Below are 12,735 nucleotides of genomic sequence, written 5' to 3'. Positions count from 1 at the left end.
GGGGTGGTATTTCCAGGTCAAAGCTGGAACAGCTACCCACTACATGAGTTTGAACTTTTGGTCCTCCTGGCTCCACTTACTGAGTGATGGTACTGCACATGCCAGATTTATTTAGTGCTGGGATCAAACCTAGGATTCTGTGCACTCTAGGCAAGAGCTCTTTCACCTGAGCTATACCTCCCATACTGATAGTTAACTGTGATGTGTCTAGCTGTGAAACTCTTGAGTTAAGCTACTTGGCATTAAGTGACCTATTTTAACGCTTTTCATAAAGTTATGGAGTATCTCTCATTTTATCAAATGCCGCCTTTCATTCTCTTCCTTTTTTCTGCTTGTATATTGCTGCTATTAATGGGGCTCTGTAGGGTTTTGAATTCTGATAATTTATATTCACCTGTTGTTTTCTCTTGCTCTGAATGGACACTTTCAATTGACACATATTCAACTTCTGAGTCTGTATTCTGTCACCACAAATCTGATGTTGAATTTAAGAAGTAAAATTTCATTCTAGTTGTCATATTTCTAAACTCTTAAATACCTGATTCTTCAAAATACTTCTATTTATTTCTGTTCTTTCTTTGCTGAGACCTTGTTTCCATTCATTTAGTCCTTACAAGTAGTTTGCTGTGGTTCTATGAACACATTTATAGTAGTACGATCTAATGTGGAGTCTGTATTGACTGCTTTTACAAGGTCTGAGTCATATTTCCCTGTTTTATATTCCGTGTGCCTTACAACTGCTATTAACCATTAGATATAATGTGCAAACTCTGGGAATCAGACCCCATGCCACTCTACCTACTGAATTCACTTATCTTGGTATTTGTTGCTATATTCTAAAGCCCATCTCCATTCGGTGCACTTGCTGAAGCCTTTTGCTAGGTTACTTTAGTGGTCTATAAATAGACAATATTTCCTTCTCTTAAATATCTTGAGTCAGTTCTCAGCCTTTACGAGGGTTCTTTAGGTGCTGGGATGCATCATTTCATTTCATTACATTACATTATATTATATTATTATTCTAGCAGGCCTTTTATAAACTTTGTTGTTGCCTTCATTCCTGCTCAAGCAGAGGCTCAAGTTCACCCGGAGTTGAGAGACTATACATGTCCCCAGCCTTCCCTAGACACGAACACAACACTGCTCACACATACGGCCTTCCAGAATACACTGGAAGTTTTGAAAGCCCCCACTGACATCCTATTCATATATTTAAGTCCTCTTTGGCTTTTGACTAGCCTGACTTGGTTGTTGATTTTTCAGGCAGCATCTATTCCTCTAACTGGGACTGCTGCCTTGGGCAGTTGTGATGTCTAATGATTGCCAGCAACTGTCTTTTCACAGACACCTTATGATAGGGTAGGTCTCTCATTTAGCAAGCTCTGCACATGGTCAAATGAAGATAAACTTCATGAACAGCCTTTCTGAAGAGCTGCTTACAGATGAAAAAGGGATAGTTCACTGGGACCCTGACTTTTAGGATACCCCACATCCATTCTGTACCCCTGTAAAAGCTGCAGGGTCTGGCTGTCTACCAGAGAGGTAGGTGGGAACAAGCTAAGGCGCAAGTTAGATAGCTAGCTACAGAGCCCACTGTCAGGGCATATGGAGTTTTTCTTTTTGTCCTTGAATAAAGGCTTTTCATATTGTTGTAAACCTTTGTTTAGATTCCAGGGATCTGAAAAGTTGATTGTGACTTGTTAGGGCCACTGTCCCTGGGCTCCTGCTGTATTTACAGAGAAACACTTTCAGAGGTCTCAGTGTCCTAAAAACTTCCCTCTGTGGCTGGCTTCTAGGCTTAACTTGTCTTGAAAAGCTGCCTGTCCTATATATAATAAAGCTCACCTTACTATTTTAATAGCTTGTAGAAAAAAGATTTTGAAGTACCATTGACAATATTTTTGTTTTGACTTAACTATATGGCAAGACACTGTGTTCATTCTTTTAGTTCTTACAAAATGGTTTCCTGTAGTTCTTTGAACACATTTATATAGTAAAGTCTGATGTGGAACTTTCCTCAGTGTTTTGACTGCTTTTCCCCACATTTGAGCATGGTTTACTTTTTTTCTAATTCTTTGACTTTATAAACATAATGAGACCAATACTTGAGGAAGCTGCTATTTTTATAAAGTAGATTTATATGAAACTAACACCTAAATTTGTATGTGCATTTTAGTTTGTTGAGAATGTTTTGGTTTTGTGACAGTGTCTTGCTTTGAGACACTATCTTGCTATGTAGGTATTCTGGTACTTACTACATACCTCAAGCTTGTGGCAACCCTTCTGCCTCAGCTTCCAAAGTGCTAAAACTATAGTGTATGCTACTATGTTCTGCTTTGAGCACATTTTAGATGTAGATAAATGATTCTAAATTGCCTTCTTTTAGACTTTTAAAAGTTTAAAATTCACTGAGAATCTTTAATGCCATGTCTTTGCAGAGATTGGACATATTTTGTACATGTGTGAGAATGTGTCATATATAACTGTATACTCTAACATTTATTCATATTTATGTAATAAACAACATGAAGGGTAGACTTTACTGTATTTTTTGAAGTCTCTTGGTAACTGGTAAGGCTGAGTATCTTTTATGGTCTTTTTAAAGGGTATATGAAGCTCTTATGTGAATTGCCACTATTTATTTTGCCTTTTAAAACTGGTTTAAAGATGCTCTCCTAAACTCTGGAAATTGGCCCTGTGTGTATGTCTTTTACTTGTATGGAGTCTGTCTTCGTGTCCTGCTTAGGAAGATGTTTCTTAACTTTAAATGAATATGGGACATAATTTATGAATTTAGTATAAAGCCTAGGTTTTTCTTTTTCCTTCACAAATTTCTTATTGCTCTTCTACTATTTAAACAGCTTTTACTGTCAAGAATTCCAAGCATGTCATTCAGAGCCTGATATCACCAAAGAAAATGGGAATAAAACCATACCTTTTGTAAGTTTATGTAACAGAATCTATCTGTACCATCAAAGTTTGGATCACCTACCTCTTGAGACCTTTTGGGGAGTGGCTTTTTAAAGGCATTATTTGGATTTTTCTTTTTTTTTTCTTTCTTTCTTTCTTTCTTTTTTTTTTTTAGAGCTGAGGACCGAACCCAGGGCCTTGCGCTTGCTAGGCAAGCGCTCTACCACTGAGCTAAATCCCCAACCCCTGGATTTTTCTGTTTGTTCATTTATTAAGATTTTATATTTTTGACTAAAGGCTATAGTCATCTTTAAAAAAGAAAACAAGCCATACATGCATATGGCAGTCAGAATAATGTCTATTTCCTTTACTCCTAGAACCTATGATTGTGCGACCAATGCAGCAAGAGATCTGACTGGTCTGATGAAGGTCAGGGACTTCATGGAGAGGACGTCTTGGGTTATCACTGCTGGGTAATCTCATCATGAGTCCTTACAGCATATGAGGAGTGAGAAGAGCAACTCAGGAAGTTTCTTAGGTGTCCTTGAAGGAAAGGAGACAGCTGAAGCACGCTGTATACTAAGACATTAGATCAGGAACTAGAAACAGGGCACTCTCTGTAGCTGACAGCAAGCAAGGGCTTCCAATATTCTTCCCTGAAGCCTCCTGACACCAGGGTTTTATCCTAGTGAGGCTTATGCCAGATTTCTGACAATATAGTCACCAAACAGTATACCTTATTGCTAAGTCACTAAATTTGTAGTATTTCTTTGTTATCAGAAGAAAACTTAGTTCAAATTTTCAACTTATGAAATAGTCTTACAATTAAACAACCAAACTCACCTTTTTATCTTTAGATCTATAATACTTATTTTGCATGTTCCAGGATTTTTCTTTTACTCATGCTTGAACAGAATTACTGAGTACAGAATTATTTCACTATTTTAAAAGATTTATTTATTATTATTTTTTATTATTTATCATGTGCTTGTTTGCCTGTCTCGGTATATACACAGTCAAGGTACCCTAGGAACTAGAGACATTGGCTCCCCTGAAGCTGGACTTACAGGCAGCTGTGAGTTGCTCCCCATCGGTGCTGGGAATCCACCTTTGCAACCCTTGTTTCATTCAATGCTGTTAGAGAACTATGTTTGCTTTCACTGACATAATCTGATTTCTGTACTGTTAATCTTATACTGTTATTCCCATTTATCCCTTTACTTTCTTTAGGTTCATGTTAATGCTCCTTTCTCCACCTTTTTGAATTGTATGTATAAATAATTTATTTTACTGCTTTATTAATAATTACATTTCTTCTAAGTATCATTTGATCTTTCAGGTTGGTATTTGACATTTTTAAAGAAGCATTACCACTCCTAAATGCAATAATTTTTGTCTTTCATTTCCTTATTTATTCAAATCTTCTAGAAGATTTATTTCCCTTTCCAAGTGATGGAGTGTGCAAGTGTGCAATAAAGAAGTACTTGGGAATGGGGAGAACAACTGAGACTCCTGGAAGGAAACCACAGGCAAATGTGGATTCACTGACTAGTGCTTCATGATGTGGAGGGTTGGAATGTTGCAGGGCCAGAACATACTTATAATTTATCTTGGGCTCCTTTAGCTTCATAAATAGCCATTCCTTGGTCACCTCCACATCATACTTAGCATCCTTGGACTAATAGATAAAAGCCTCTTGGGATGTATTAACTTAATGAAATCAGTTTCTACCAACCAAAAGTCTAAGCACAGACAGCATCTGAGGCCCACAGACTGAGATTTCTCCACTTTGCCATAACTACCTACTCACTGTTCCCATCAATGTAGCTGCTTTGCTCTGTGACTATAAAGATTCTGGGGACCTGTAATGCATGCCAGAGCATGGGATATGAGGTGGCTTAGTCTATGTCCACTCACATTTGGCTCCAGAATAAACTCCCTCTTGTCCCTTTTGAGGTGAGCTGTGCTTCTGTGTCAACAAGAGGAAGGTGGATCTGCTGGCAGAGCTGAATTCTTAGCTGGACCACTGTCTACTTTACCATCCCATCTGATCCTAATTCAAACAATTTTTCTGTAAACCTTTAAAAACAAACAAACAAATAACCAACACCCCTACACACATTTCCAGCTCCTCAGTTTTACCACTGAGAAATGTGTTGCGACATGACGGTCATCTTATAAATAAACCTCCCTTTTGTTTCCTTTCTGGAAACCTTCAGTTTCCACCTTATCCAAGTTCTTCCAAGTTCTCTGTGGGGCTTCCAGGGAAGGACAGGTCTTATTTTCATCCTGCCTGTTAAACTGTTTTCAATTTCCACACCAGTATGCTTCTTTAGCTCTGGGAAATGTCTTTATTGCTCCTTTGATTATTAACTATACTTATGTTCTTTAGTCTCTCAATACTTGACATTATAGTTCAAATTCTTAGTTAATCTAAATTCCAGATAGAATAATTTAAATTTTATTTTACCCCTAGAACAAGTTAGTATTTGTGGATTATTATAGCTTCTCATTTTCTTTCAGAATGGAAGAGTTGCAAACAGTTATATCTATCATATTTTGTAAAATGTTAGTTGCCTGGGATATTTTCAGAAAGAAGGCACACTGTGCATTACATAACCATGCATATTTAATCCATTCAGAAGAAATGTGTGGCATATAAGTAAAATTTCATTATAATCTATTGGGACTTTGTTCCATTTAAAGAAAATTACAACAATATCGAAGAACAAAATCTTATTAAGCTATCCCATTTTGTATCAATCACTGTTTCCATGTTTAAATGATAATAAAACTAAGAAATCTTTTGATTCTAGATTTCAAACATGTAAGAGTAGTGTGCATTTTCCTCCTACCTTTCCTACACTCATACTTCTCAAGTTAGCTTACCTAAGTAAAAAGAAGTCAGAAAAATGAACAACATAATGTACAGACATGGTGAATATAACTGTGGTACATATGATTCCATCCAATCCTGACTCAATGAGCTCAATGAGGTGCTTACAGAAGAGAAGATTGTGGCTCAGGAAGTTTAATTCATTAGCTCAAGGACCCAAGGACGTGTGTGTGTGTGTGTGTGTGTGTGTGTGTGTGTGTGTGTTTTAGAATAAGTCAAACACAGATTTGTGTAAATTTAAAAACTATCCCAACACAAATAGTTAAGTTTCTGAATCCTGTATGTCACATAAAAACTCTGTACAAAATACCTTCCTCCTTAACTATGCAAATTAGCTTGACACTACTTTTCTTATCATGGAAATGCCAACACTTAGACCTAAGAAGGCTGTCTGTCAATGCACTGCCTTTCCTCCCAAGACCTTCTGGAAATGTTTCTGCACCAGCAGCCTTGGGCTCAAGGGTTTTTAGAAAGAAAACATGCACTGGCACGGCATGCTGAGTAAATCCCCAGTCCTCACTCAGCCAAGGGCTAGGTGTTCTCAGCATGTCTGTGACCCATTGGCTACATGGTGGTTTCACAGCTGTATGGACCAGGTGTACTACATTAGACAGGAAGCATGCTGCGGGAGTGCCCTGAAATCCAGGCTACATTCTTCTTATCAAGTTGGATCCTCCAGAGCGGGCTTTGTCTGCATACAAGTGTTTTGTTCTAACTTCACATAAAGGCATTAAAAACACAGCTATGTCTACCCTTTCTTCATTCTCTTTACCTATCTAGCACACACAGCAAATGTCTGTGTGCCTTGGACTCCAGATCAGTGGAAGTTACTCGTCAAGAATCTCTCAGGTGCCTTGGGCTTGCAAATGCCTTGGAAGGAAGGTCAGAGGATGAAGAAATAGTTTATCTTAAGCTGCTGATATGGTTTATGGATAATATTTTTGAGGGTTTCTTTCCTCAAAAACTCAATGAGATGAACAGGAGCTAGAGTATATTCTTAAGCAGACAGGCTGAAAACCACAGACCTGACTCCAGACGTGAAAGACGAACACACAAAAGCAATATAGTCAAGGGACATTCAGGGACCGTGGTGGCAAGGACAGCCAAAGGGAGTGAAAGTGACACACTAGGAGCAGCTGGCCTTGGTGTGACTTTATGCAGTGGCCAGGAGAACACTGGAGGCATTTGTTCCCTGTCCTAGCACAGCTTGCTGCCTTGTACAGCTGAGTGACACAGAAGGCAAGAGGCTGGTCTGTACTCATTAAAGACATGTGTCTAATTCCAGGGAGTTAGTGAAAGCTGAAGAAGACCCTGGGAGCACTGTTGAATTGGGTACTAGTTTGTAAAAAGAAAAAAAAAGGTGTCTAGAATATCAGAACAATTAAATATAGAAGTGTTGGTTTATTGCAATTTTCCTTGTGACTAGTTATGTTAAAACGCCGTGACCAAGTAATGTACCACCAGCAAAGCAATAGTTCCAATTTAGTGGTTCTGGTCTTTTCTTAATCATAATAATTCTTCAGCTTCAGTGGGCCAGAATCCTAGATTCTTAACTCAAAAAAAAAAAAAAAATCGCACAATTGGCCCTGATAGTCTTTGTTCCCTCTGAAACATCACAAGCGAGGCCTGTGCTGCCTGCACTGCTCTTACCAATACCTTTCAAGTTTCTACAATAGCAGCTCACTAAGCTGTGAGCACTCTGTGGCTTTTCCAGCCCAGTTCTACAGTCCTTCTTAAATCCTCCCCATAACATGATTAGGTTTGTCAAAGCAATAACTGGACCTGGTACCAATTTCTGTCTTAGTTAGGGTTTCTATTGCTGTAATAAAACACTATGACCAAAAGCAACTTGAGGAGGAACGACTTTATTTCAGCTTATAACTCATATTCCATCACTGAGGGAAGTCAGAATGGGAACTCAAGTTAGGAACGTGGAGGCAGGAACTGAAGCAGAAGCCATGGAGGAATGCTGCTTACTGCCTTGCTCAGCTGCTTTCTTATACAACTCAGGACTACTTCCCAGGGATGGCAGCTGTGCCCCTACCATGAGCTGGGCCTACCTATATCAATCTTCAATTAAGAAAATATACTACAAACTTGCCTACAGGCAATCTGCTGCAAACATTTTCTCGTATAAAAAGTTTCCTTTTCCCACATAACTTTTTTTGTCAAGCTGACAAAGACAAAACAAAACAATAACAATAACAATCCCTCCACCCCCCACCCCACCCCCGCCAAATCAATCAACCAAACAAAAAACTCAAGCAAGACACTTAGTTTTGAAACAAGTATTCCATAAAATAACATTTTCAAGCTAAGACATGTGCTTGTCTTATAACAATTATTCTGAACACAGAGGAACTGTCTTCCTCAGGCCCACCACTCATCTCTCTCAACAGCAGCTAGAGTAGTTGACAGAGCATCTTGTTTTAAAATCTCATCTCTTCTGTTGCTCTTGAGAGGAGCTGCCTCTTATCTTTATTGTGTTCTACCCCAGTTGACTTCCATCTTCCTCCCCCAGTTTTTCCTCTAGAAGCAACCACAGGCAACCTAATGGTGGCTACTCTGGGGGAGATGCACTGGCAGGAGGGTTGGCAGAAGAAATGGAGGGCCTTTCCCATGACTGCATTTAATACTGACTAGAGCTGCTGAATATCACATGTGCTTTGGTTTGACTTTAAGACTATGAACAGTGGTTACCTGGCCAAGGAGATTTTCTCCTTTTAAATTTAAAACAAATACTGTAATGGTACCTCTTTGGGTGCTACATATATGTATATGCTAATATACATGGCATAAGTATACACAGAAATAAAAACTTAAAAGGTATTTATGGTAATGAAAAATCTAAACCAATTAAAAGGGATATTTGGAATTAAATCTTCAAAAAACAAATTTCGCAGTAGCAAGTGGTTTTTTTAATTGTAATTTATAATTCAAAATATTAAAGAAAGCTTTCTAAATAATTTTCTAAAAATCATTTATTATCTTAAATCATAAACCCATTTATATTCCTAGTTTTCTTTAAGAAACTCATACAACTACTATACTACTGTATGAAGTTAATGGTCATAGAGAGTTGGAAATTCACTTAGTTTCTTCATTTTCTTTATTACTTTGCTGCTGTTAAGCAAAGACAGAAATTGTCAAGTCTTCCGCTCACATTCTTCAGCAAGTATGCTAGGACAACACAAGCAACTTATCTAGCTCGGGAGATGCAGGGGTCCTCTCCTTGTTCTGCCCTCCCCAGGTTCATCGTCACTGGTTAAGAATCCATGTGCCATCGGGTGGCTGGAACCTCACATCAGACTGACACACTTTATATCAGTGTGGGGGTAGTGGGGATTCTGAACACATTCAGAAAAAGAGCTAGTTCCAAACGGAGTTGGCTTGACTGGCCATCTAAAGCAAAAGTAATATCCAAGAAGCTGGTGACATGGTGGGAAACCATGGGACCAACAAAACCAGCTTGGCACAGAGCAGTTACTTAACAAATACTTGTTGGATAACCTTGAATAAATATCACTGAATACAATGGGGCAGGAGAGATGGCTCAGAGGTTAAGAGTACTGACTGGTCTTCCAGAGGTCCTGAGTTCAATTCCCAGCAACCACATGGTGGTTCACAACCATCTGTAATGAAATCTGGTGCCCTCTTCTGGCCTGCAGGCATATATGCAGACAGAACATAATAAATACATTAATAAATAAAATCTTTTAAAATATATGATTGAATACAAAATCTCAGTAAAAGATAAAAAATGATGGACAGTACTTTAATGTGAATAGAATTTGTTTGTTATATAGATATTTTATATTTCTTTTTGTATTTCTTAAACCCAACACATGGCTAATATTAAAGTGTTCACTCTGATTGCAAACCATCACTCACTACTTATAGTGACTAGCTGCATTGGTTAAATTGTACAAGAAAAGTTTTAATATGAGGGCAGTACTTATTTCAAAAACAGGTCATTAAAAAAAAGCCTTGTAAAAAACAGGCTGTAATTTTTTAGATAACATATGGGTAGTTACAGCATAGAAACAAATCTTAGGACAAATTTGTCAAATATTGTCACAGAGAACCTATCCAATAACAAAAATCCTTTCTGCACAAGCTATCCCACAGAGCATGATGGCAAAAAATGACCTCAATCATAGGTTGAATCTTATTTTGCAAAGAAAAAGTCAAGAGCCTGATGCCACCATGCTAAGACTTGAGAGGGAACTTTTGCACAACAGTGCCACTCAGTGGCCAAACTATGGTAGTGGACCTATACACTGAACTGAGGGTAAGGCCGGAATAAAAATGTTTTGGAGAGGGTTGTAACACTAAATAAAGGTAGTCTGGTGGGTAGTGTAGCAAATGCCAACAAACGAGAGAGAGAGAGAGAGAGAGAGAGAGAGAGAGAGAGAGAGAGAGAGAGAGAGAGAGAGAGAGAGAGAGAGAGAGACAGACAGAGAGAGAGACAGAGAGAGAGACAGAGAGAGAGACAGAGAGAATATGAATGTTGTGACAACTGTACCTTGGAGGTCAGTTAGAGCCTGGACAGGAACAGAAAGCTGAGCACCGCTTCCTGTAACTATGTCGCCTAGATTTTATAAGAGAAAATAATTAGATATCATAAAAGGACAATAGAGACCCTTTTGTCTTTAATACTCAATGTTGTAATAATTTTATCAATTACTAAAAATATAGAACAGGAAATACAGAGGAAACTTGAAAAACATGAAGTATTTTAAAGTCAATAATGTCATTAACAGGGTGTTTCCTATGGAGATTCTCCTGTGTTTTTACCAAAGGAAAAGCATACAGGCTCCTACTACACTAGGGACAGGAAACCTCAATGATCAAAAGGTTTTTCAGAGTAGATTTTATGTTGTAATAAATATTAGTGTGATTTCTATATATCTTTTTTAAAAAAAGACTTATTAAAATGGAATTACACATAATTTATCAACAGGCATTTTTTTGAAACTGATTTCTTCCTATATCAGGAAATACTTTAATTTTGAAGCAAATTCATAAGACCTAAGCAAGCTCTAACTTCAAGTTACCCAGGGAAAATACTTCCAAATTCACCTTATGTATTTACAAATCATCTGGGAACCACACACCTTTATCTTGATGTCCGTTTATAGGGACTATTTCATTACAAACTGGAAATATAGTAAATGCTTGTAATAAAGCAGTGCTCAGATAAAAAACAAACATTTGTGAACACAGAAAGGAAATGGGGATGGGGAGCGTGTGCTCTCCAGTTACAAGAAGCAAAGGAGCACAAAGGGGGTGCCCCAAGAGTGGAGGCACCAGACATGGGGTGACAACAATGAACACAGTCACCCCAATCAATAATGCCCTGGAGAGAGCAGTGTCTGAAGGCTGTTTGGTGGTTACTAAGCAAAAGAAATCAAGTCTTTTAAAAGGTACCGATTTCCCAGGTGTAATCTTAACAAGCTTGCTTCTTTAGCTTTTCTATAATACACACATACACACATATATACACACATACACACATATTACTACTATATATATATTTACTAATACACAAAAATTGCTAATTAATATACTATACACCATATATAATTTACTAATCAATATATGTATATTAGTAAAAATTGACTTTAAATTAAATAACATCCCTTAATGTTCTGGCCACTTAATACACTGTGATTTGTAGCATGATCACATGGTGTCGTCACATAATTTTTATCAACTAAAAGAACATACAAATATTCTCCTATAAAAAAATAAAATTTGTTAATAAGAATATATCTCAAAGAAGCACTTAAAGTAGAAATGGTCACAATCTGTGTTTTTTATAATATAGTTAACTAAATTGACTGATAAAGGGTGGCCTGATTTATGACCATTTTCAAGTTTATACTAGCTACCCATTTTGCTATAAAGATTTTCAAAGATCTCTTGTTGCCTATGTAGCCATGGAAGACTAATTTTGATATAAATATTACTAACGGGCTGCTGTGTTCAAGAGCTGTCAGTGAGGACAGTGCAGCAGTGTCTCGGGGAAACTAGTATCAAGAGCCAGGGCTGGAGAAGAACTCTTCAATGTCAAGTTAATGATACACTCGTTACCCAAAGCACCATGGGTTCTCTGAGCTCGCAGACTGTCAATCAACTACTGCTTGAGGAGTGAGAACGGTCAGAGCTGAGGGTTGTTGAAGACTACAAGAAGGGGAATGGAGGAAGACCCCGGATAAACTGCTCTTGTCTGTGAGGGTTGTTGAAGACTTACTTACAAGAAGGGGAATGGAGGAAGACCCTGGATAAACTGCTCTTGTCTGCCTCTGCCCTTTACTTCTTTCAGTCTTTTACAGAACTGGCAACGCCAGCAGGGATTTTTGCTGTTAAAATACAATGTAGTCGATTTTTGGGGTGGGTGGGGTTAATCTGAGAATACCAGCCAGAAACAACAGCAACAAGGGCAGTTCCTTTAGCAGTGCTCACTCAGGTTCCCTCAAGTCGCAAGCTCTGCTCTCTCCTCACAACTGGAGATCAGTTCCCACCAATTGTCTCATCTCCAGGCACTTCCTTTCTCACTTCTGTGATATTAATGCTTGACATTTCCTTTGAGACACAACTTTATATTTCTACTGTCATTTGGCTTGGTTTCTCAGAACATTTAAGCTAAAGCATTAAGAGATCCTCTGACTCATTTGCCTGCCGTCAGTTAGAATTACAACAGACTAAAGCTTGTTATCAAAGCAATATTGAAATCATATTTGTTTAGAACAATAAACAGTACAATTAGGAGATATATAAAATAACATTCATTTCCATTCTGGAAGTGGGCATGTCTCCTGGCATTAAAATACATTTTCAAAATGTTAATGATTTGATGTCTCCTTTTCTTTAAATCATATGTGACAGTTCTACATTAAAAAGAGGAGAATGTAATTTTAAATGAG

The 12,735-nt window shown here is 37.9% G+C and overlaps 1 protein-coding gene across 2 annotated transcripts in view; it reads right to left on the bottom strand.

The window, feature by feature from the left end:
- Positions 1–12,735, bottom strand: part of Tbc1d5 (TBC1 domain family member 5) — a 292,901-nt gene that overhangs the window by 48,682 nt on the left and 231,484 nt on the right. The window contains exon 17 of one of the 2 annotated variants that reach the window (XM_036167803.1): positions 10,332–10,397. The exons of the other annotated variant lie outside the window; for it this stretch is intronic. Coding sequence (XP_036023696.1) covers positions 10,332–10,397 — 66 coding nt within the window. The remainder of the gene's footprint in view (positions 1–10,331; positions 10,398–12,735) is intronic. 2 annotated transcript variants of the gene reach the window in all.

The sequence above is a fragment of the Onychomys torridus genome, chromosome 18 (assembly GCF_903995425.1).
Source record: "Onychomys torridus chromosome 18, mOncTor1.1, whole genome shotgun sequence".
Taxonomy (NCBI): Eukaryota; Metazoa; Chordata; class Mammalia; order Rodentia; family Cricetidae; genus Onychomys; species Onychomys torridus.
Note: the sequence above shows the minus strand (reverse complement) of the source record. Positions and strands in the feature narration are given on the sequence as shown.